Source organism: Microcebus murinus, chromosome 21 (assembly GCF_040939455.1).
Source record: "Microcebus murinus isolate Inina chromosome 21, M.murinus_Inina_mat1.0, whole genome shotgun sequence".
NCBI classification, from domain to species: Eukaryota; Metazoa; Chordata; class Mammalia; order Primates; family Cheirogaleidae; genus Microcebus; species Microcebus murinus.
Genome location: NC_134124.1, coordinates 3,517,471 through 3,540,147, shown reverse-complemented (window position 1 = coordinate 3,540,147; position 22,677 = coordinate 3,517,471). Strand labels below are relative to the sequence as shown.

At 41.8% G+C, this 22,677-nt stretch overlaps 1 protein-coding gene across 5 annotated transcripts in view; it reads left to right on the top strand.

Moving 5' to 3' along the window:
• The window catches only part of CDKL3 (cyclin dependent kinase like 3), a 73,387-nt gene extending 50,911 nt beyond the window's left edge, over window positions 1-22,476 (top strand). For all 5 annotated transcript variants that reach the window (XM_075996052.1, XM_075996055.1, XM_075996050.1 and 2 more), the window contains one exon: window positions 22,344-22,476. In XM_075996052.1, coding sequence (XP_075852167.1) covers window positions 22,344-22,376 — 33 coding nt within the window. In that variant the 3' untranslated portion in view covers window positions 22,377-22,476. The remainder of the gene's footprint in view (window positions 1-22,343) is intronic.
• The last annotated feature ends 201 nt before the right edge of the window (window positions 22,477-22,677 follow it).

Sequence of the window (22,677 nt, the reverse complement as noted above, 5' to 3'; positions counted from 1 at the left end):
AAGCATCTGATGCCTCATGAAAATCTTTAAAAACAAGATGTGTTATGTATTGATAATAATTCTGCCATCAATAGTTCTTTGGATTGTTGTTGAATTTGGAAAATTGATTCCTTTAATTTTTCACTATCCTCCTCCAAAACAGAACTTTTGGTGGTATCAGAATATTTATTTAAACTGTATACCTGTAGACTCGTGGGAATTTTCTTTTTAACATACATTTATTGAATGAACGTTCCATTCTTATTAAAAGCCATATACTATAGCACTCAAAGTCCAGATTAGTATCAGACAGCTTGAGTTAGAAGGCAGGTGTCAAAATGGTTAGTGCCTTTACCACTACTTTTTCACTGGGGAAAGTATGTGTGTTACTTTGTTTTCTCAATTTTCCCAGCTGGATAATGGAGACAAGAATATCTTAGAGATACTTAAGGACTCCACTGTTGGAATATTGTTGGAATAGTAATGTCAAATCTTGCTGTTAATTCACGCATAGGTTGAGATGGATTCGCTTCCACTATAGCTTTCAGCTCATCATCATCCACTTTGGTCTCAGGTCACCTATGTGGCTCATTTTCAAGATTAAAATCACCCAGAATGGAACTTCTCAAACCATCAACATGCTTGTGCGTTCATTAGCCACATCCTTCCCAAACGCTTCGTTGATATTTCAAGTTGTCTGCACTGCATTGGTTCCACGAAGGAACTCATATTTGAAAATAACAAAGAAAGATGATCACAAGCCAAAACATGCATTTGAAAGAATGAGGATGATGTACCTTCACAATAAAAAAAAAAAACAAAACCCAAAAACAAAGAACAAGAAGTGTCAAAGTGAAATGTCAGAGATAACAACTGTCAAACTTATAATAGTACTTAAGGAAATTGGACGTTCAATACATAGTAACCTAAGCCTGGGCATGGTGGCTCACACCTATAATCCTAGCACTCTGGGAAGCCAAGGCAGGAGATTTGAGGTCAGGATTTTAGTCAAGTCCAGCCTGAGCAAGAGTGAGACACCCATCTCCAAAAAAAAAAAAGTTAGTAACCTCGTAGTTTTGGCTAGTTTGAATAATTTCAGTAGGCTCAGGGGTGGAGGGGCTGTCTTTAGTTGTCTTATATCTGGCTCTGGAATGACTGGGGCTACATAATAATGGCCTGGAGTGTAAGAGCCTGATAAAGGAGGTGATTAGAGCTATGGGCTTTGGATTGGTTGGCTTGAGGTAGGTGAGTCTTTTACTATCTCTAGAAATTGGCTGGCCCCAGAAGAGGCAGTCCCTCCAGAGTCAGCAACACTAGCCTAGGAGTTAAGCCCAATCTCTATCCCCCACTGCAAGACCCCACTGAAGTGGTCCCTATGTCTCTCGCCATGGCCCTCTTTGAATAAAGTCTGCCTTACTATGTTAAAAAAAGAAATTGACAAGCCTATCGTGATGATATGGAACAAAACCAAAACAAGACAAATCAGGGGAGGGACAATTAGCAAGGTAACAAATGAAAAGAAGGCCTTAAGTACAGATGCAGTAGAGATTTTTTTAAAAAGTAAGAACTTTGCCAACAACTTCAGGCTGATAAATTTGAAAATTTAGATGAAATAGAAAAATGTCTACAAAATTAATTGAAACTGACTCAAAAATAGATAGAAAATCTGAATGATCCTGTAACTACTAAAGAAATAGAATTAATTATTCCAACACTAGGCCTGGAGAGTTTAACAGAATGTTCTTCCAGATATTTGAGGAATAGACAGTTCCCAAGTCACACAGTTCCTCCGGAGAATAAATGCCGGGAATCACAATCCATTTTAACTCATTTTATTAGGCTAGAATATAATCTCCATTAGGATAGGGATATTTTTCATTTTTGTTCATGATATGTCCAAGTGACTAGAATAGTGCCTTGTGCATAGTGGCCACTGGAAGAAAAATGTTAAATGAAAGAATGCATGGAAATAGTCTTGAAACCAGTCAAGCAAGGTCAATATAACAAGGAAAATAGCAGTCTAATCTCACAAACAGATGCAAAATCCTAAAGGAAATATTAGTAAAAACAAGAATGTATATAAATAACATATAACATATAATTTGTGTGTTTCCTGGAATACAAGGTTGATTGGGAAATCCAGTATTGTAGTCTACTACTCTTAACAGATTAAAGGGGGAAAAAACATTTTAGTCATTACAGAAAAATCAATTTTGATATAATTCAATATCCTTAGTGGAAAGAAAAAAACTATTTCTAAATGGAAAGAAACTTTATAAATCTGAAAAAGTAAATCTGCAGAAAACCCTGCAGTAAATATCATATATTAATGAAAACCTTTTAAAGTCAGCAGGTAGATAAGGATTCCTGCCACAACTGTCACTCTTCAACTGGCATTCCATATAAAAAGTTATCCGCTCTTCACAAGGAATTTTAATAAAATCCCAACAGAGTTTGTGTGTGTGCGTGCTTTTTAAAAAAAATTGACCTTGGCAACTTCATTTTAGAATGCATATGGAACAGCAAAGGGCTAAGAACACCCAAGACTTTTTTTTTTTTTTTTTTGAGACAGAGTCTCGCTTTGTTGCCCAGGCTAGAGTGAGTGCTGTGGCGTCAGCCTAGCTCACAGCAACCTCAAACTCCTGGGCTCAAGCAATCCTCCTGCCTCAGCCTCCTGAGTAGCTGGGACCACAGGCATGCGCCACCATGCCCGGCTAATTTTTTCTATATATATTAGTTGGCCAATTAATTTCTTTCTATTTATAGTAGAGACAGGGTCTCGCTCAGGCTAGTTTTGAACTCCTGACCTCAAGCAATCCGCCTGCCTCGGCCTCCCAGAGAGCTAGGATTACAGGCGTGAGCCACCGCGCCCCGCCCAGCCAAGACATTTTTAAAAGAAGAACAAAGTAGAAGAACTTGTCTAACCAGGGATTGACTCATTTTGAAGTTGTAATTACAACATCATTGAATTGGTGTAAAGGTAGAAAACAGTTGAGTAGAACTGAATAAAGAGCCTAAAAATAAACCCATACATGGATAGAAACTTAATACATGATAGAAATGCTGTTGACAATAGGTGGGGAAAGTCTAGACTATTAAAAAATAAGACTGGGACAATTGGTAATCCACATAAAAGAAGAGGAACTGGACTCTTGCCTTATACCAAACACAAAAAATAATTCCCAATGTATTATGGACTTAAATGTGAATGGAAAGACTTTTAAACTTTTTGAAGAATATCTTTAAGACTTTAGGGTAGATAAATATTTCTTAAACAAGGCACAAAAAGCAAAAGAAAAAATTATGAACAAATTAACTATGTTAAAATTTAGGGCTACTCTTCATCACAGAAGAGTAAAAAAGTGAAAAAGCAAATCATAACTGGGAAGTTACATAATTTACATAATTATATCTAGACTATATAGTGAATTCCTAAAAACTCAATAAGAAAAAGGCAGTATACCCACAAGAAAAATAAGCAAAAGATAGAATCAGATAGTTCACAAAAGCAAGAAGATGAATCCTCAATAATATGAAACAAGGCTCAGCTTCATTATTAACCAGGGAAATGGAAATTTAAACCACAGATTCCAGTTTTCATTCTCACTCAATTGGCAAAAGCTTATTGGATAAATTGTCGTATATTATTTATACACGCACACAAAAATGAATCAACTACAACTATATGCATTAACATGGGTAAATCTCACATTTTAAATCAAAACAAATCACATTGTGACTCCACATATATAAGTTAAACACATACAAAACTAAATATATTTTCAAATACACAATATATGATTATAAAGAAAGGCAAGGAATGAGAAACAAAATTCAGGATAGCAACCCTGTCTGCTGGAATGTGATTGGAGACAGTATACCTGGAGCTTCAGTGGTATTGGTAATGTTATGTTGCTCTGAGTTGAGAGTTCAACAGAGTTTGTTTTATCATTATTCTTTAAATATATTAATTATATATTTGTTAATATGATATTTTTCATAATAAAAATATCTTAACAAAAATAAATTTTACAAGCTGGTGGGGTGGCAGTGGGGAGAGATGGGCAGAGCTCTTAGTTGATGCCAGGAACTGCAGGACCCTTCTAGTCCATCCCTACAGGTGATTGTCCACCTTCTGTTTCATTTTTCATTTTTTTTTTTTCATACAGCTACAAACCAAGTATTCTGTTTCATTTTTTAACTTAAATTTTTAGTTTCTAGTTGTATTTTATTTCTGAAATATTTCAGGAATACAAAAAGGTTTAAAGGATAATGTCATAATTACCTGTGTCTATGACCCAATTTAAGGTATAAAACTTTACAAAAATAGTTGAAACCCCTTGTGTAACCCTTCCCAATTGTATTTTCCTTCCCAAATCCCAGTAACCATATTTCCTGAAATTTGTATCTGTTATTCCTATGCTTGTCTTCCTCTTTTTACCTACATATTCATGTACCCTTAAGAGTTCCTATTGTATTGTTTGGCATTTTATATACATGATATCATTTGGTACATATCCTTCTGCACTCTTTTTCCCAATAATTTTTTTATGTTTGTCCCTGTTGATGTGGCAGGACTCTTTTTCTTTCTTTTTTTTTTTTTTTTGTTTAGCCAATGAAAGTATGTGTTTTGCTGAATGGCAGGATTCTTTGTACGCAGTTTTAGTTTATGTTTCCTATCCTCCAAGATTTAAAAAAAATTTTGTTATGGGAAATTTCAAACATATACAAGAGTAAATAGAATCTCAATGATTCTTCATGGACACGTCATCCAGCTTCAGCAATTAGCAGCACATGGTCAATTTTGTTTCATCTATTCCCCCACTCACTTCCTCCCCTTGTATTATTTTGAAGCACATTTCAGACATCATATAATTCTTCCCTAAATATTTCAATATGTATCTCTAAAAGCTAAGGGCTATTTTTATAAAGATATAATCACTTATCATACCTGCACATTTATTAACAGGTTTTTAATATCATCAAATAACCAGTGTTTAAATTTCTCGTGTGTCCTTTTTTTACACTCTGTTTGAATCAAGTCCTGTTTTAATTTTTTCTTTTAATTGCTTATGGTCTACCCTGTGCAAAGCACTGAGTGGAGTTCTGTTGATCGCATCTGGTGCTAAAGACCTTACTCTGTTGCAAGGCAGCTTGTTCACTCCATCGATGGATGGAGAATCTAGACTTCTTCAGGTGGCCTGTGGAAACCCACAGTGACTTCCACAGATGCCTGATTTCTACATTACTGATATGTATTAACTCTGTGGTGTTGTTTGTGCTTTCTATGGTCCCTGTGTAAAGAGCTACTTTAAGAGTATCTTTCTGGCAGGGCACGGTGGCTCACCTGTAATCCTAGCACTCTGGGAGGCCGAGGTGGGCGGATTGCTCGAGGTCAGGAGTTTGAAACCAGCCTGAGCAAGAGCGAGACCCTGTCTCTACTATAAATAGAAAGAAAGTAATTGGCCAACTAATATATATATATAGAAAAAATTAGCCAGGCATGGTGGCACATGTCTGTAGTCCCAGCTACTCGGGAGGCTGAGGCAGTAGGATTGCTTGAACCCAGGAGTTTGAGGTTGCTGTGAGCTAGGCTGATGCCACGGCACTCACTCTAGCCTGGACAACAAAGTGTCTCAAAAAAAAGAGTATCTTTCTTCTCAATATATTGGATGCTTATGCAGTTATTCAGTATTTACTGTACCTAGGATAAATAATACCTTTTAAAAATAATTCATGCTAAGCAACTACTGATTTCCATCCTCTTATCATCTTTGTTCTTCCTTAAAACTGAAGAAGGGGTGTGGGATGACATGAAAGAGTGAGGTAATGACCAGATGAGATAAGGTACTTGTAGTAGCTTGTAACCGGCACAGTGCTATATACAAGAGAAGTTTTAGTAGAACAAGCAACCCTCATCTCACACCCCCTTTAATTTTGTACTAACTGTACTGACAACATCTCCTTAGTCTACTTGTCTTACATTGAGGCTTTTATTCATCACTTGAGGCTGTTGCAGCGTAGTGTCCTCCACCAGGCCCATGGTCAGTCTTACCAGTGGTGTTCTCACTGTTGCACAATGGAGGTTTTATGACAATTTGAATATTTCCCCCTTTTTATTCAGAATAAAAATGAGTAGAATAGGAAAAATGAAGCTGCCAATGATAGTGGTTACAAGCATTGCTGTGAAGAATGTGCTACCATGAAGACAAAGATGATCTCCTTAGAGGTACTGACAGCAATGACTGTGTAGTCCCATCATAACTCCTAGTCACAAGTCAGTTGACATATATTCTGTCAAAAATAAGAAAATAATTGGCCAGGTGCAATGGTTCATGCCTGTAATCCTAGCACGTTGGGTGGCCGAGGTGAGAGGATCAGTTGAGGCCAGGATTTGAGACCAGAAACATAGTGATACCCTGTCTCTACAAAAATTTTAAAAAATTGGCTGGGTGTAGTGGTGCATATCTGTGGTCCCAGCTACTCAGGAGGCTGAAGAAGGAGGATTGCTTGAGCCCAGGAGTTTGAGGTTTCAGTAAGCTATTATGACACCACTGTACTCTAACCAGGGTGACAGAGTAAGAACCTGTCACCAAAAAAAAAAAAAAAAAAAAGATTAAAAAAAATATCTACAAATGCTAAAAATATATTGCTTGATACTATGATTAAAATGTGAAATGTAATTGGGTATTTTATGATTTTAGCTTTCTGGGAATGAACTGTCCTTAGTACATGTAAGCCTATTTACTTGACTTTTATACATTTGACTTATGGATATTTTCAGAAACACAGCATGTTCAGAAACATGGAACTGACCATAATTGACTAAAGCTTGCCATCCCACAGTTACCCACAGAGTAAGAACTATGGAGGTTTGATGAGGAGACCAGCCTCGCCTTGCCATAGGCACAGCCAGCCCGGAGTGGAGGGCAGCAGGGGAAGGGGTTGGACACCCTGCGCAGGACAGCAGGCCACTTCCCTTTTGCAGTCCAGGGAAGTCATGTCATGAGAAGCCATTCTGATGACATGTGCCTAGTTCACATGGTCAAAATATGCTGTCCAGCTGCATTATTTCCTCCTGTGGCAGGTGTGTAGGTGCCATCTTCTGGTATTTGTGTGAGCCAGGAGCCTGAACAGTCTCGTTGAAGTCTTGATGACATTGAGAACCTGGCAGTGACATAATGCATCATTTGATACATGACAGAGGACTCCTTCCACAGTTAGGGCTGCCAGCATTCTGGAGCTAAAGCCCAGTGGTAGTTCTCTACCTCAGGGCCTTGACTCCCTGTGGACAGGATTCAGGGATACAGCGTGGACGTGCAGCCTTCACCATCTATTCTGCCTTAAATTGCAAATATGCCAAGAATGTGCGTCACAACGACATCCTTAGGAAAAGGAGTCTAGAAGTGATTTACAGCCCTGTGCTGTGTTTTAGATCCAACACTTTGTGTATTTATTTTGGCAAAATCTTTGGAGGCAGAAGAAATCATAATATGATGGTTTCATTTGAAAATAACAGCACCAATATTACTTTTCCCTTGATAGCAGACTAAACTCAGCCATGTTTGATTGTATTTTCTCTGTATTTGCTCTGGAGAGGTAAATTTTGCTTATTATTAGGGGAAATGGTCTTGGGTTTAAAATTGAGCTCGTACTTTAAGATTCTTCGGTAAAAGAAAACCTTAGGGAAGCAGAACATCATAAGAATGATAATGAGCCTCCACTTTATTTAGCAAACATCAGTGAATTGTATTTGAGTTGCCATGTCCGTTTGCTAGCTAGATTGTGAGCAGTTGTTTGGCAAAGAACCAAGTCTTCATTTTTTTTATTCCCCAGGGCACTTAGCACATGGCAGGAATTCAGTAAAGTAGAACAGAGAAGATGTGTATATAAATAATTGTAATACAAGGCAGAAAGTAGCAAGGGCTGAGAAAGAGGTATGATGAGCTGTGGTATCCTGGGAGAAAGAAGAGATGACTTTCAGTTGGGGGAACTGGAAAGGCTTTATCGGGTGGTATCAGCCAAGCTGGGTCTTGACAGATAGGTGGGCCATAATCAAATAAAATATGGAAGATAAGAGTTACCATATATTGGATGTTTATTGTGTGCCAGGCACTAGGCTAAGCATTTTCATGCCTAAGCCAACTGAGTCATCCCAGCAACTCTGTGAAAAATGTGCTGTCATTATCGCATTTTAGAGTTGAAGAAACTTGTGGCTCAGGCAGATTAAGTGATTTTCTCTAAGTCACACAGCTGGTGAGTGACAGAGTCAGGATTCAATCCAGTCTGACTTGAAGGGTAGTTCTTCAACACTGGGCTATACTGAAGTGAATTCAGTGGTTCAGTGTTTAGAAAAATATGGACTATGTTCTGAGAACATTTACTAGTGATATGGCTGGAGAGTAGAGTACGCAGAGGAGGGTGGAGAGAAGAGGGAAATGAGGTTGTTCTGGCAAGTCAGGGACAGGTGACAGAGAACTTTGAATGCTATGCAAAGGAACTGGGGGATTTTTGGAAGGTGATGAAAGCATTAAATGCCTATTAGTGAAGTGGCAGGACCAGATGTGTGCTTGAGGGAGACAGCTCAGTATGAAGGGCTGGGATGAGAGACAAAAAACCAGTTGGGTGGCTATTGCAGTCATGGTGCAGGAGTGAAAAGGCATGCGTAGCTCCAAGAATATGTGATTATGTGATTTCCTCCTGTAAGCCTACCTGGGATTGTGTCACTTTAAGAAAAAAGAATGCATGTTCAAAAATTTGGAACAACATAAATTGGTGAGTAATTATTAGCTTTATAAAATATGCTCTATTTTAAAGCTTTTAAAATAAGAATTGGTTTAGAGAATCTTTTGCACTTGAATCTTTAGGAACTGCATAAATTGACCTATGTTTATATATCAGTCTTTGAGGAAACACTCACCCGTCAATGCTTACAGAGGAATATGGGGAATATTTATATATCCCTTATAACTAAAACCCTTTTCTTACAAGACTCCAGTTTTTCTTCTAACCCTTATGAATGGCACTAAATATGTTATTACATGTCAAATAAATTCATAAATTATTTCTTTAAAAAAAACCCAAGCCCCAGAAACCAACAGCATTAGGCGTTAAAAAACTTTCATAGCTTGTTGCTTGTGGATTGTGCACTGGGTCTACAATAATTACCTAGTCCCTAATGCTCGCTCACATTCCTGAACCACGCTCTGAGGCAATGTGTGACACCATGACATTGGCTCATTATGGTAATTGCCCATGAGGAGGCAGGCTCGCTAAGCTTCCCTTTGTGGAGAGTTCATTCCCATGGTTGAACCCCAAAGTGCAGAATAAACAAATAATAAGAATTAGGCTGCTGTGAGATCTCACCCACTCACTGGGGTCTTATCAGCAAAGCTAGAGATGTGTCCTGTTTTACTCCAGAGGCTGTAGGCGTGGCAGTAGTCCACATCTCTCTACCGGCCAACAGTTCTCATCTGCCTAGAACATGACCACCTGGATATGATGGAATTATGAATTTTAAGTGTTGGAGTGATTATGTTAAAGATGAGTTTTTGTCTTTTAGAGATATATCTTAAACATTATATTGACAATTGAAACTATGACGCCTAGGATTTGTTTCAACATAGCACAGGATGGAGGAAGTTGGTGGAGGTGCAAATAAAATAGTAATGACCGTAAGTTGATGATTGTTGAAGCTGGAAAATGGATACATGGAGGATCATTATACTCTTCACTATGTACATTAGTGAATAATTATTAGCTTTACATAAGGTTTGCTTTTGCATACGTTTGAAATTATATATATATTTTAAATGATCACTCTTTAGGAAGAGGGCAGAATTAGCAATGTTAAGATTTGGGGTTAAAAAGGAGAAATACTGATGGATTGTTTCTAGAAAGATGTGCCATTTCTCTTCTCAATGTACAGCACTCTGTTCAGTTCATCAACTCTCTCTCAGCCCGCACTAGCTCTGAAGAGCCGGGATTAATTGTGTATGCATTTGCCTGTGCCTTTTATCGGTGCTGTTAGAGCTTTTTCACCTCCTCTGATTTGTCTCTTCCATTCGATTAGTAGTCTCATTATGGCAGGACTTTTTATTTAACTGGCCCCTTGCCGTATGGCACTGAGTACTATGATATCTCAAGAATGACAAAATAAATTGTTAAAGTCAAGATATGAGGTCAAATGGTGTAAGACAACATTTTTCAAAAGGCTGGCAAAGGGATGGTGATTATCTAAATGTTGGTTTACAAATCAGAAACATCTGAGTTCAATTCTCTCGCCTACAGTGGTTCCTTCTTAAGCTAGGGAGAATGCATGATACATTTTCTCGCTGTAAAGTAGAAATAATCCAGTCTCAGGGTGGAGAAGGGAGAGGAGGGAAATGGGGGAGAAACGGGATGGGTTGGCAGCCATGTTCTTCAGGGACCCAGTCATTCCCAAGTTGGGGGGACCATGGACCTGCCCCCAGGTGGCTGTGCCCATCACCCTGGGTCTGTGTCTTGTTAGTGTGACTCCTCTGAGTAGGTTACCTTGCCGCCAAAAGTCTTCTGCAGTGGGTGTAGCCCTTTTTCTCATGGTGCATAGAGTTGTAGAAAATTTTATTGTTGAAAAAGGTCATATATAGCATTATTTTAAAGGTGCTCCAAAGGCCCTGAATGCACAGGGACTTGCTCAAGGTCATGGTTATGCAGCAAGGCTCATACTAGAAGCCAGGTCTTCATAGTTCAGTACTATGAGCCAACTCTCCAGCTCCACCTAAGTCCTAGAGATGTACCTTAGGGGCTTGTTTTGAGGATTTCAAGCTGATAGGAATCAAGGGAGAGGTCAGTGGATGCCCTGTTTGAGAACTACAGTGTCTAGTTTTGGCTTTCAAAAGGAAGTGTACAGAAGGTGGCTTATCTCTTAAGCAACTGGTTAAAACAAACTGAGTGGATCACTGTGGGGAAGCAGGGATGCCGTCAGCCCTCTATGGCCTCCACACCGAAACCGGAGCTGCACTCTTGGTGAGGAAGTAAAGGAGGAAGTGAAGCAGATTCGTCATTGCCTAAGGAGCCTGGCATGCGAGCTGGGGCTCCCTGCTGTTGACAGAGCAGCAGGAGGAAACTTCCTCCTCCACATGCTCTTCGGCCCAGCTGAGAAGGGGTGGGGAGCCAGGTGTTGTGACACACCTGTCGCCCTTGCACTCTGAGCTCGTGGGAACTGTGGTGATGTCAGGTCTTCTCTGGCTAGCACTGTTCAGTACTTCCAGAAAGTTCTCTTTAGTAGAAACCTTGTATGGTAGTTCTGAATGGATAATTGGCAAATATAGCTTGGATACAACAGGTAGCTTTATTTGGTTATTTCAAAGTTTCTTTTACCAAATGGACATTAACACTTAAAATTGCATTTCCCTTGGCCCTCTAAAAGTGGTTAAGAAAATGAGTAATAAATAAGCCCACATTCCAGAAGATCAAACATGTCAGGTAATTTGATCTGTTAGAATCCTAGGCAGGCTCTCAACCCTAATGATTACTCTAGGAATAGGTACTTTCTCAGTTGTTAAGAAGACAGAATTATAGCTTGCAGGTGCAACATCCAACTGCCCTTCTGAAGTGTCCCCAGATATAAAAGGAGCCTGGGGTTTTCCCTGCTTGTAAGCAGGCAAGCCTTGGGTCTAGACTGTGTAAGTCCCCTGCTCTGTCCGCTCCCTGCAGGGCTTCAGGATGAAGTTCCCATCCTCATGCCCATGGACTAGTCCAGCCTTGTGTTTCCTCTTCTGTCAAAAACTTCCTCAGGGGATGGGAAAAAAAAAGAAAAAAGAAAACTTCCTCAGGAGCCGATTCAAATCTCCTTTGCCTTAATTTGGGTCCATTGCTTGAGTCATCATCTGGTGGCAATAACTTCTTGATCATTATTAAATGGCTGCTCCTTGAAAGTTTTTAACAAGCTTTGAGCCTCTCAGAAGAAAGATATTTTAAATCAGGTAAAGAAACAAACATGGCATACCTTCGACTTGGAGTCCAGTAGGAGGAAGGGTAGGAAGGGTAGCCTGAGAATCCACACCCAGACTGAGCCCCTGCAATGAGCTGTGGGAGCCGGTTCTGGTTCACATCATTCTTAACGATGAAAGATCAGATGCCTGGGCTGACACGGCAGGCAGAGATGCTGACTCTGGATTCACATGAGAAGGAAGCCAGTCAGACCTCTTCAAAGGAAACATCAATAACCCAAGATGTGGTCAAGCGCAGTGGCTCACGCCTATAATCCTAGCACTCTGGGAGGCCAAGGTGGGAAGATTGCTTGAGCTCAGGAGTTTGAGACCAGCCTGAGAAAGAGGGAGACCCCCATCTCTACTAAAAATGGAAAAAATTAGCCGGGCATGGTGGTGTGTTCCTATAGTCCCAGCGACTCTGGAGGCTGAGGCAGGAGGATGGCTTGAGCCCAGGAGTTTGAGATTGCTGTGAGCTAGGCTGACGCCACAGCACTCAGGACAATGGAGTGAGACCCTGTCTCAAAAAATAAAATAAGCTGGGCGCGGTGGCTCACGCCTGTAATCCTAGCACTCTGGGAGGCCGAGGCAGGCAGATTGCTCAAGGTCAGGAGTTCAAAACCAGCCTGAGCAAGACCCCGTCTCTACCATAAAAATAGAAAGAAATTAATTGGCCAACTAATATATATATATATATATATATATATATATATATATATATATATAAAATCAGCCGGGCATGGTGGCACATGCCTGTAGTCCCAGCTACTCGGGAGGCTGAGGCAGGAGGATCCCTTAAGCCCAGGAGTTTGAGGTTGCTGTGAGCTAGGCTGACACCACGGCACTCACTCTAGCCTAGGCAAGAAAGCGAGACTCTGTTTCAAAAAAAATAAAATAAAATAAAATCGCCAAAGATGTGCAATAGTGACTCCTAGGATATAGGTATGGGGATCTAACCAAGAGATACTGTAGGAACAGGCAGGCTCCATGACTCTGAGGGGACCATGCACTTCCGGGGCGAGGGATGGAAGGCAATGAAGCCATGCTGGAGCCTTTCGAGAGGGATAAGTCAGACCCTACTGGGTGGTGGCTGTTGTCTTGGGCGAACCAGCCAGGCCATCTGTGACTCTTTCCATCCTTCTTGCCATGTGGCAGCCATTTCCATGTTTTAACCTGTGCTCTTCTTTCTGAATGCCAAGCTTGTGTTATGGTTTTTATGTCTCAGGCACCCTCAGTGGTAAATATCTTCTGGATCTTGATTGTGCACACACTGATTTATACTTTTCTTCCTCTGATCCTTTGCACTGTTTTTCCAAGCCCACCGCCTTGCTTGCTTACAGTTGCATGTGATAAGGGCAGTGATGATGGTATTCAGTATGGCTCATGTCCTTGCATAATGAGCTGCTGTCCAGGCCTATTGTAAGTACTGAAGTGCAATTCTAAATTCACAGGCTCGAGAAGTATAGGAATAATCTTATTTCTGGGACCTTTCTTTCAGAAATGTCCTGAAAATTTTATTCTTTCCTGAAAAATTATGAATTGAGTCTTCTGTCTCCTTGTTGGAGTTTTCATTGTGATTATCCTCACTGGACAGATGAGAAAACATCAGCATAAAAATAAGTACAGCTTTCCTTATACCTTAGATGTTTCATTTACCTTTACACGTAGTAATTTTAAGAGCTCTTAAATGTATCTGAATGGCCAGTGAGAATTTCGGATGGATTTAAAACTTAAACAGTTTAAGAAAAAGCTGTCCTGGAGGGCTGAATCCAAGCCTGTCCTGGTGTCTTTGAGTGGGAATTGTCATTCCTGATTCATATCTGTCTGAGGTTGCTCCCCAAGGGGCAAAGGCAGATGGCTTAGGGCCAGAGCTGCCCCACTTGTGGCAAAGCCACTCAAGATGTGCTGCCTTGTGGCTATGAGGCCAGTCACTTTGCCTGTGTCCCACACATGAGAGGACAGCAGTGATAAGGGAAGAGATGTTTCTCTGCCATCTGCAAGACAAAGTGGCCGAGCACAGCACGTAGGCCCCTTGCGTTGACTGCAGGCAGGCACATCTGCTTTATGACCAGTGTGCTGCAGCCATACTTGACGGCCCAGGTCCTGAGGAGCTCACAGAGATTGCACCAGCCATGAAGTGCTCCACCAATATAAAGTGCTCTTGCAAAGTGCTACTTGCCAAATTAGATGTGTGTGTGTGTGTGTATACATACACACACACACATATATATATCCTATGATGAGGTTTCTGTAGTCAGTCGACACCCTCTTCTTCCCTACACCAAGCAGGAGAGATGTTGCAAACAATAGAAACCTGGTGAAAGTGAGAATGGGGGAATGTTTGCAAGGCCACATCCTACAGTTGTGCAGACTGTGCCCTCAACAAGCCTCTCCCTGAGGGAGGGAGTGAGGGCTGGAAGCCAGCCCAAGCTCTGCTTTGCCGAGCCTTGCACTTCACCAAGGGGCTGCGTCCTCCAGGAGCAAGAGGTCCCTTTGCTGAGGCACATAAAGGCACCATACGGGTGAGAGGTTGCCTGACCCATTCCCACGTGGATCCAAAATGACTCACACATGAGGCTACTTTTTTTTTTTTGAGACAGAGTCTCACTTTGTTGCCTAGCTAGAGTGAGTGCCGTGGCGTCAGCCTGGTTCACAGCAACCTCAATCTCCGGGGCTCAGCGATCCTACTGCCTCAGCCTCCCGAGTAGCTGGGACTACAGGCATGCACCACCATGCCCGGCTAATTTTTTGTATATATATTTTTAGTTGGTCAATTAATTTATTTCTATTTTTGGTAGAGATGGGGTCTCGCTCAGGCTGGTTTCGAACTCCTGACCTTGAGCAATCCACCCGCCTCGGCCTCCCAAAGTGCTAGGATTATAGGCGTGAGCCACCACGCCCGGCTCTACTTTTTTTTCCTTCAGCATATTACAGGGGTACTGTAATGTTTAGGTTACGTATGTTGCCGTTGTCCCACCCGAGTCAGGGCTTCAAGTGTGTCCATCCCCCAGATGGTGCATATATACCCATCCCCTCCTCTGCCATCTGCCCAACACCAGATGAATGTTACTACTATATGTGCGCTTAAGTGTTGTCAATTAATACCAATTTGATGGTGAGTACATGTGGTGCTTGTTTTTCCATTCTTGGGATACTCATATGAGGCTGCAGGTTTGTTCGGTGGTGGGAAGTTGGAGGCACTCGGAGTGTTCAATGCTGGGGAAGCAAAGTGGCCAACTGCAGTGGGTGCACAACCACAGAAATGGTTGTCGGATGAAGCCCAGATGTGCACAGAGCAACAGTCGGATGAAGCCCAGATGTGCACAGAGCAACACGGACAGGTCTTCAGAACAAAGCGAGGGCCAGGTGTGGTGGCTCACACCTGTAATCCTAGCACTCTGGGAGGCCGAGGCAGGATCACTCAAGTTCAGGAGTTCGAAACCAGCCTGAGCAAGATTGAGACCCCCCGTCTCTACTATAAATAGAAAGTAATTGGACAACTGCAAATATATAGAAAAAAGCCGGGCATGGTGGCACATGCCTGTAGTCCCAGCTACTCAGGAGGCTGAGGCAGCAGGATTGCTTGAGCCCAGGAGTTTAAGGTTGCTGTGAGCTAGGCTGATGCCATGGCACTCTAGCCCAGGCAACAGAGTGAGACTCTGTCTCAAAAAAAAAAAAAAAAAAAGTGAGGAGTGAAAAATGTAAGACAAAGAAGGAGATCTGTAACACAATACTGCCAATGTAAATTAAAATACATACAAACTAAATAACACACTTCACATGAAACACATACAAGCCAAAAAAAAAAAATATATATATATAAACACATTAGAGTGGTTGTTTACTGGGGAAGGACAGCAATGAGGAGAATAGAGGGAAATACACATGAAAAAACAAAGAGGGGCATTGTATGGACCAAATATAGTATAATGGGCCATGAACTAAAAGTTGATTAACTTAGGACTCTATACCTGAGGCCTGATATATTTTTTTTAACCTAAGTGCACTGGACCCTGCCATTTGAGGCTCTCCTCAACCCAGCTGTTGGCACCTATCATGGCTTTAACAGGATGCATACAGCTTTTTAGTGATCTCATTGACAGAAATTTATATCTGATTCTATGAGCTGCCTTATAACATGCCGGCTCTTACGAAACTCTGGGATATATGACGGGTCTTTTTTAAAAAATTAAGATGGGGGTTTCACCGTCTTGCCCAGGCTGGGGCTCAATGGCTATTCACAGACATGATCATATTGCACTACAACCTCCAACTCCTGGGCCCAAGTGAACCTCAGCCTCCTGAGTAGCTGGGACTACAGGTGCACGCTGTGTCCAGCTCATCCTCTTTAAAATCCTTGGGAATTACCTCATTTTATCTATGGTACTTTACTTTCCTGATGCCCATAAACAGAAATGGAAGTATTTACTCTCTTGGGGATCTAACCAAAATATAAAAGCTATGTTAATGAAGAATGAGGACTGGAAAGGAACAAAGAAAACCCTCGATTCTATTCGGCCTGGTTTCCTAGAAGTCTTGTGGGACTTCTGCACTCTCTGCACCCAGCCAAGGCTGGCAACAGATGGATCAGGCTGGGCCCTCAGTCACTGGGACATAGTGTCTCATCTTTTTAAAGACAGGTTTAGAACATTCTAGACCAATGCAATCAAAAAGTATCTGGTACTAAAAACTTACACTGTTTTTTGTTTTGTTTTGTTTTTTGAGACACAGTCTCACTCTGTTCCCCAGGCTAGAGTGAGTGCCGTAGCGTCAGCCTCGCTCACAGCAACCTCAACCTCCTGGCTCAAGCAATCCTTCTGCCTCAGCCTCCCGAGTAGCTGGGACTACAGGCATGCGCCACCATGCCCGGCTAGTTTTTTCTATATATATTAGTTGGCCAATTAATTTCTTTCTATTTATAGTAGAGACGGGGTCTCGCTCTTGCTCAGGCTGGTTTTGAACTCCTGACCTCGAGCAATCCTCCCGCCTCGGCCTCCCAGAGTGCTAGGATTACAGGCGTGAACCACCGCACCCGGCCTAAAACTTACACTGTTTAAAAACAACATTTGAATAATCCAAAACCATTTTTGAGATACTCTAAGATATTTCTTGGGCTACTCATGTGTGCAGTTTAAACCCAAACAAGCCCTAATGTTCTCCAAAGTAGCATGTGTTCAGTAGATACCCTAGAAGTGTATGTTAGATTAAGTGACCTTTTACCATCCACTTAGGCCCACCTCTTGCCCATGTGGTATCTGTGTATGTTAGAAGAGGTGCTTCTCTGGATGTTGGTACTTTGAAGACAGGAGTCTGCCAACCTCCTCATTTGTGGGCAAATTAGTAAACTCCTCTTTCCTTCTAAGAAAGAGAGAAAGAGAGAGAGAGAGAGAAGGAAGGAAGGAAGGAAGGAAGGAAGGAAGGAAGGAAGGAAGGAAGGAAGGAAGGAAGGAAGGAAGGAAGGAAGGAGAGAGAGCACGCGAAAGAAAAAGAAAGAAAGAAAGAAGAGAAGAGAAGAGAAGAGAAGAGAAGAGAAGAGAAGAGAAGAGAAGAGAAGAGAAGAGAAGAGAAGAGAAGAGAAGAGAAGGGAGGGAAGGTGCTTCTTCTTCCTGGCGACACTCCCCCCCCCCCATTGTAAGGCACAGATGGGGCAAATGGAGCTGGGTTTCAGCTCGACTCACGACTCACCGCCTTGGTTATGCATGCCGTGACTGGGCACAGCTGGAGGCCCTGGCCCTGCAAACAAACTGCCCCCTTCGCTCTTCCACCAGGTTTCCACTGTTTGCAACATCCTTCCTGGTTGGGTGTAGGACAGGCAGGCTGGTTGACCATCCTGATCTCCAAGTGGGTCAACAATATGTCCCATCCCACGTGCTCCCCTGTGACTTTAGAATCTGATTCTGCTCTCCTTGAGTCTGGGTGAGCTTGTGCCTGGTTCTACACAGCAAAAGTGACACTCTGTGATTTCTGAGGTTAAGTCATAAAAAGTGATACAGTATCCACCCTGTCGACTGGAAAGCTTGCAGATGTAGCCCTAAGCTGCCATGTGAAAGGGGACTGCCAGGCTGTGAGAAAGCTACGCTGCAGGGAGAGGCCAGGGCTAGGTGCTCTGGTCAGCAGCCTAGGTTTTGAATACTTCAGGCCCAGGCGCCAGACACGTGAGTAAACAAGCCTTCAGATGCTTCTACTTCCACCTGTGAAGCCATCGCCAGACTTTGAATCTCCCCAGCCGAGGCCCCCAACAGCTTGGAGCAGAGGGAAACCATCCCCACCATGCCCTTTCTGAATTCCTGACCCTTATAATCTGTGAGCACAATAAATTCATTATTTTTATCCCACTAAGTTTGGTTTGTTACACAGCAATAATAACTAAAAGTCCCATCATCTTCAACAACACCAAAAAAAGTAGGGCAATAAAAAAGGGGAACAATATTTGTAAATTAAAAGCTAAAAAGTTGTAAACTAAGAGAGACATAAGAGGTATATCAACGAATGCAAATAGCATTGTTTTGCTCCTTATTAGAACAAACCATTGCAAAAAGACATAGGAAAGTCAGGGCGATTTGACTTCTGACTGGGTACCAGATGGCATTAAGGAATTATTTTTTAATGTTTTAGATATGATATGGTGGTTATTGAGAAAATAGTCCTTATTTCTTACAGCTACATACGAGTACTTAAATATGAAAACAACTGGAATTTCCTTTAAAATTTGCTTTAAAATGAGACTGAGGGAGGGGTGGGGTATAGATAAGAGAAGATTGTGATATACTGATAATTGTTGAGGCCAGGAAATAGGCAATGGGGTTTATTATCTCTACTTTTGTGTATATTTGAAACTTCCCATAAGAAAAAACTTAACAAAAGAGAGAGACTTTTCTGTGTCATTCTTCCAGGCTGTAGTTATGTGGTAGCAGGTGTCAACGGTTTAAATAGATCCCCCTCTTATGACCATGTCCTCTGTGCATGCTTGGAGGCTTCTTAAAATCCAGGACCCTACTCCAGTGTGGGGATTTCACGCATAGAAACAGACTGGCAGAGGAAGTCATATTTTTAGGCAAATATTTGGGCATTTCTCAAATCAGTATAAATTTTAGTGGCTAGAAATCCCCTTGGAGACAGAATTATCTTCTCTGGCAGTACCTAGTCCAGGGCTAGGTACCCAGGGGGGCATCAGTAAATTCTTGGCAAAATGATTTGAATTTAAAAAAACCCTGATAGTTCAGGAGTAATCCACCAGCTTTCTCTGAAGTTTAGGTAGTGTTCAGTTTTCAGCCTTGAAGCATATCTGTCAGCAGAAAGACAGGCGAATGGGCTGCATGTTGCTATGCAGACGACACATTTTGGAAGGTCCTTCTGTTTGCTTGTGGATTCTCTCTGTCCCTTGAAGAAAAAGTATTAATTCATACTGCAGGTTGCTGCTCTCTGCTTGGTTTTGGCTATGTCACCAAACCCAAAATAGAAAGTTCTTTTAATGCAGAGCAGGGAAGGAGGTTTAAATTTATCAATTCAAATAACAAAGGGTAGCATTATGCTGGCTTTCTCCGGTGGAGAGGAGGGGGAGATAATGCCTGTTTCACTAGGAGAAAACGTGACCTGATGCTGGCAGGGGCTGGGACCAGGAGACAAGCTCTCACTGTGGTATGTTGGGCTTGTTTCCCATTCTGGCCCCCCTCACTCCCTCCTTCCAACAGTGTCACCTCTTTTAGGACTCGGGAAAGCAGCCGGGGAAATCAGTTTCAGAAATGTCACTGAAGTTATCAGACTGGGAACAATTGTCTGAGCCAACCCCCTTCTCCCTCAGCTTTTGAGGGAGTCAGCAGCACCTTGTCACAAAATTAAACAGCAGGGGGATGTTATCTCTCTCCTATCAAATGGTCAAAAATTTTTATATGCTCCCCAGCAGTGGAAAGAGTTTGGGAAAATGAGCAGTCTCATATGCTGCTAGAGGAGAGGCAAGCAGTCTGACGGCGCAGATCCCAAACGGCAGAAACATGAGTGCCGGGGGACATGGGTCCAGGGGAGCTCTCATCTGTGGCTGGTGGGAGCATGAATTGATTTTCTAGAGGAATGCTTGCACTTGTACAACAGGGACATTTACAGTAATGTTCACAGTAGCAGTGTGTGCAAGAACAAAATCTTAGAAACAATGCAGTTGTATATTAGTGGGAGAGTGGATGATAAACCATGGTATATTTATGCATCAAATTATTTTACATCAGTCAAAATGAATGAACTGCAATGAAATACAATGATATGGATAAATTTTAGCCAAATAATAAGTGAAAAGTAAAACAAGTCCTGAACAATCATATACAACATGATATCCTTTTTATAAAACTAAAATCAATGTTTTAAATTACTCTTTAGGGCTGGGCATGGTGGCTCACACCTGTAATCCAGCACTTTGGGAGGCTGAAGAGGGAGGATTGTTTGAGGCCGGGAGTTCAAGACCAGCCTGAGCAAGAGTGAGACCATGTCTGTACAAAAGAATAGAAAAATTAGCCAGGCGTAGTGGCACGTGTCTGTAGTCCCAGCTACTCTGGAAGCTGAGTCAGGAGGATCACTTGAGCCCAGGAGTTTGAGTCTGTACTGAGCCATGATCCTGCCTGTGAATAGCCACTGCCCTCCAGCTGGGCAACACAGTTAGACCCTGTCTTTAAAAAACAAACAAATAAAAATAGTATATTCTTTAGGAATATATACAGATTAATAACACCATATAAAAAGGAAAGCAAGGAAATGAGGGTGGGATTCTAGATGGTTGGGAGGAGAGCAAAGGGGTGGGGTGGCAGGGGAGGGGAGCTGGTTAGATATTGGTTATGGTCAAGAGCCTAGCTTTTGTTTTGGGTTGTGGATTTCCAGGTATTGATTACATTATTACTGAATTTTTTCGCCTAGATTAACGAAATAGTGCCATTCACATATCAATTGTGAGAATGGGTCATGAATCAAGGATTATGGTTAACACAATTCTATGTACCTGACATTAAAAAACAAAAACAGGGTATATAGCCTTTGGTGTAGTCATTCTGCTTCTAAGCATTTGTCTTAAGGAAGTGAGCAGAGATGCACACAAAAATTTATAAGCAAGGGCATTTATCACAGTACTTATAAATATAAAAATAAGAAACAACCTAAGTACCAAATCAATGGATTAATTATATAAATTGAGTTATATCAATATGCTAGAAAACTAGGTAGCCTTTAAAAATATATAATTTTCTAATGGTATCTAATTATATGGGAAAATGCTCATATAAGTTGAATAAAATAGGTTACATGACATGAACCCAGTATTTTATTTCTCCTAAATATATATGTACAAAAAAGCTGAGAAGATTGTACATCAAAATGATAATAACATGTATCTCTGGATGTTATGATTGTTTCTTCTTTAAACTTGGCAGTGGTTCACAAATTTGCTACAGTGAACATTAATCCATTTATAATCAGAAATAATTTTATTACAAAAATAGATGTTAATAATAGCTAATGGAGATGGAATATTTGTTATGTGCTAAGAGCTTTACATGGTTTAACATATTTAAAGACTGAAATAACCCTACGAGGGTGGTGCTATTATGACCCACATGTTACAGATGAAGAGGCTGAGGTTTAGTAGGTTAAATGACTTGCATGAGGACACAGAGATCGTAAGAAATGGTACCTTCAATTGGGCTTCCAGGGAGCTCTTTAAAGGGTACCCAGTGGTAGAGCCTTGGTCTTCCAGACCCGGGATGGGTACACCAGAGAGAATGACCTGTCTCAGAACAGTGTTAGAAACTGAAGTTCACACAGAGAAAGAGGCCCCCTCTGGGTGCCTGAGCTACAGCCTGCACCAGGCAGCCAAGCAGAGAGCACAGGGAGGGCAGACATGGCGGAGCCAAGGCACCCAGGCCCTGAGGGTTCTGTGGAGCCCTTGTGGGAAGAGGAGACCCCAATAATTGAGAAGCAGCCAGAGGGTAGAGATGCTCTACTCACGGCTCTGCCCAGCTCTGACTCCCACCAGCCACTGCAGGACTGGCTTCTAGAGCCTTCGGTGGTGAGAAGGAGGGCACTCCAGGCATGGGACAGAGCCAGGAACTCAGCTGCGGTCTCTTCTCATCACTCATGCTTTAAATATAAGCTCTGATGTGATCAAGGCGCCAGAGATAAAATCCCTTTCTCAGGCTCAGCAGGCAGGATCTGGTATCCAGTTTGGACAAGAGAGTGGAACATAGACTCAGGGGGAAAAAGCCCTTGGCCTCAGCACTAGCACATGGGAGTCGAAGAATTTGACACGTTAAAATTGTAGAATAAACAAATGTAGGCGTGATTTGCTATCTTTTCTTCAAAACATCTAGAATAGATATAAGAGGGAATGATTTTAACAGTTAGTTCTTCTCTTCTCAGCTGAAGAATTCTGGATTATCCTCCAAGATGTAGCCAAGCATCAGCTTCTGTGGAAATACTTGCCCAGCTTCCCCAAGCAACCAAGGCCGTCCCTCTTCTGTGCGTGTTTAATAAATGATTTGTTTGCCAGTCAGACTGTCTGCTTCCCCTGCTGGAGCACAAGCTCAGTGAGCCGTGTGTTACCTACGCACCTTTGTATTTTGCCTCCTGTCCCCGCACCCTCCCCATCGCCTTCCCCTCAGAGGCATCCCTATGCCTGCAGCATGGTAAGTGCCAATTAAGTGTTGATCACTGGGACAGAGAGCTATAGAGGTTCAGGTATGGTCTCCTAGAA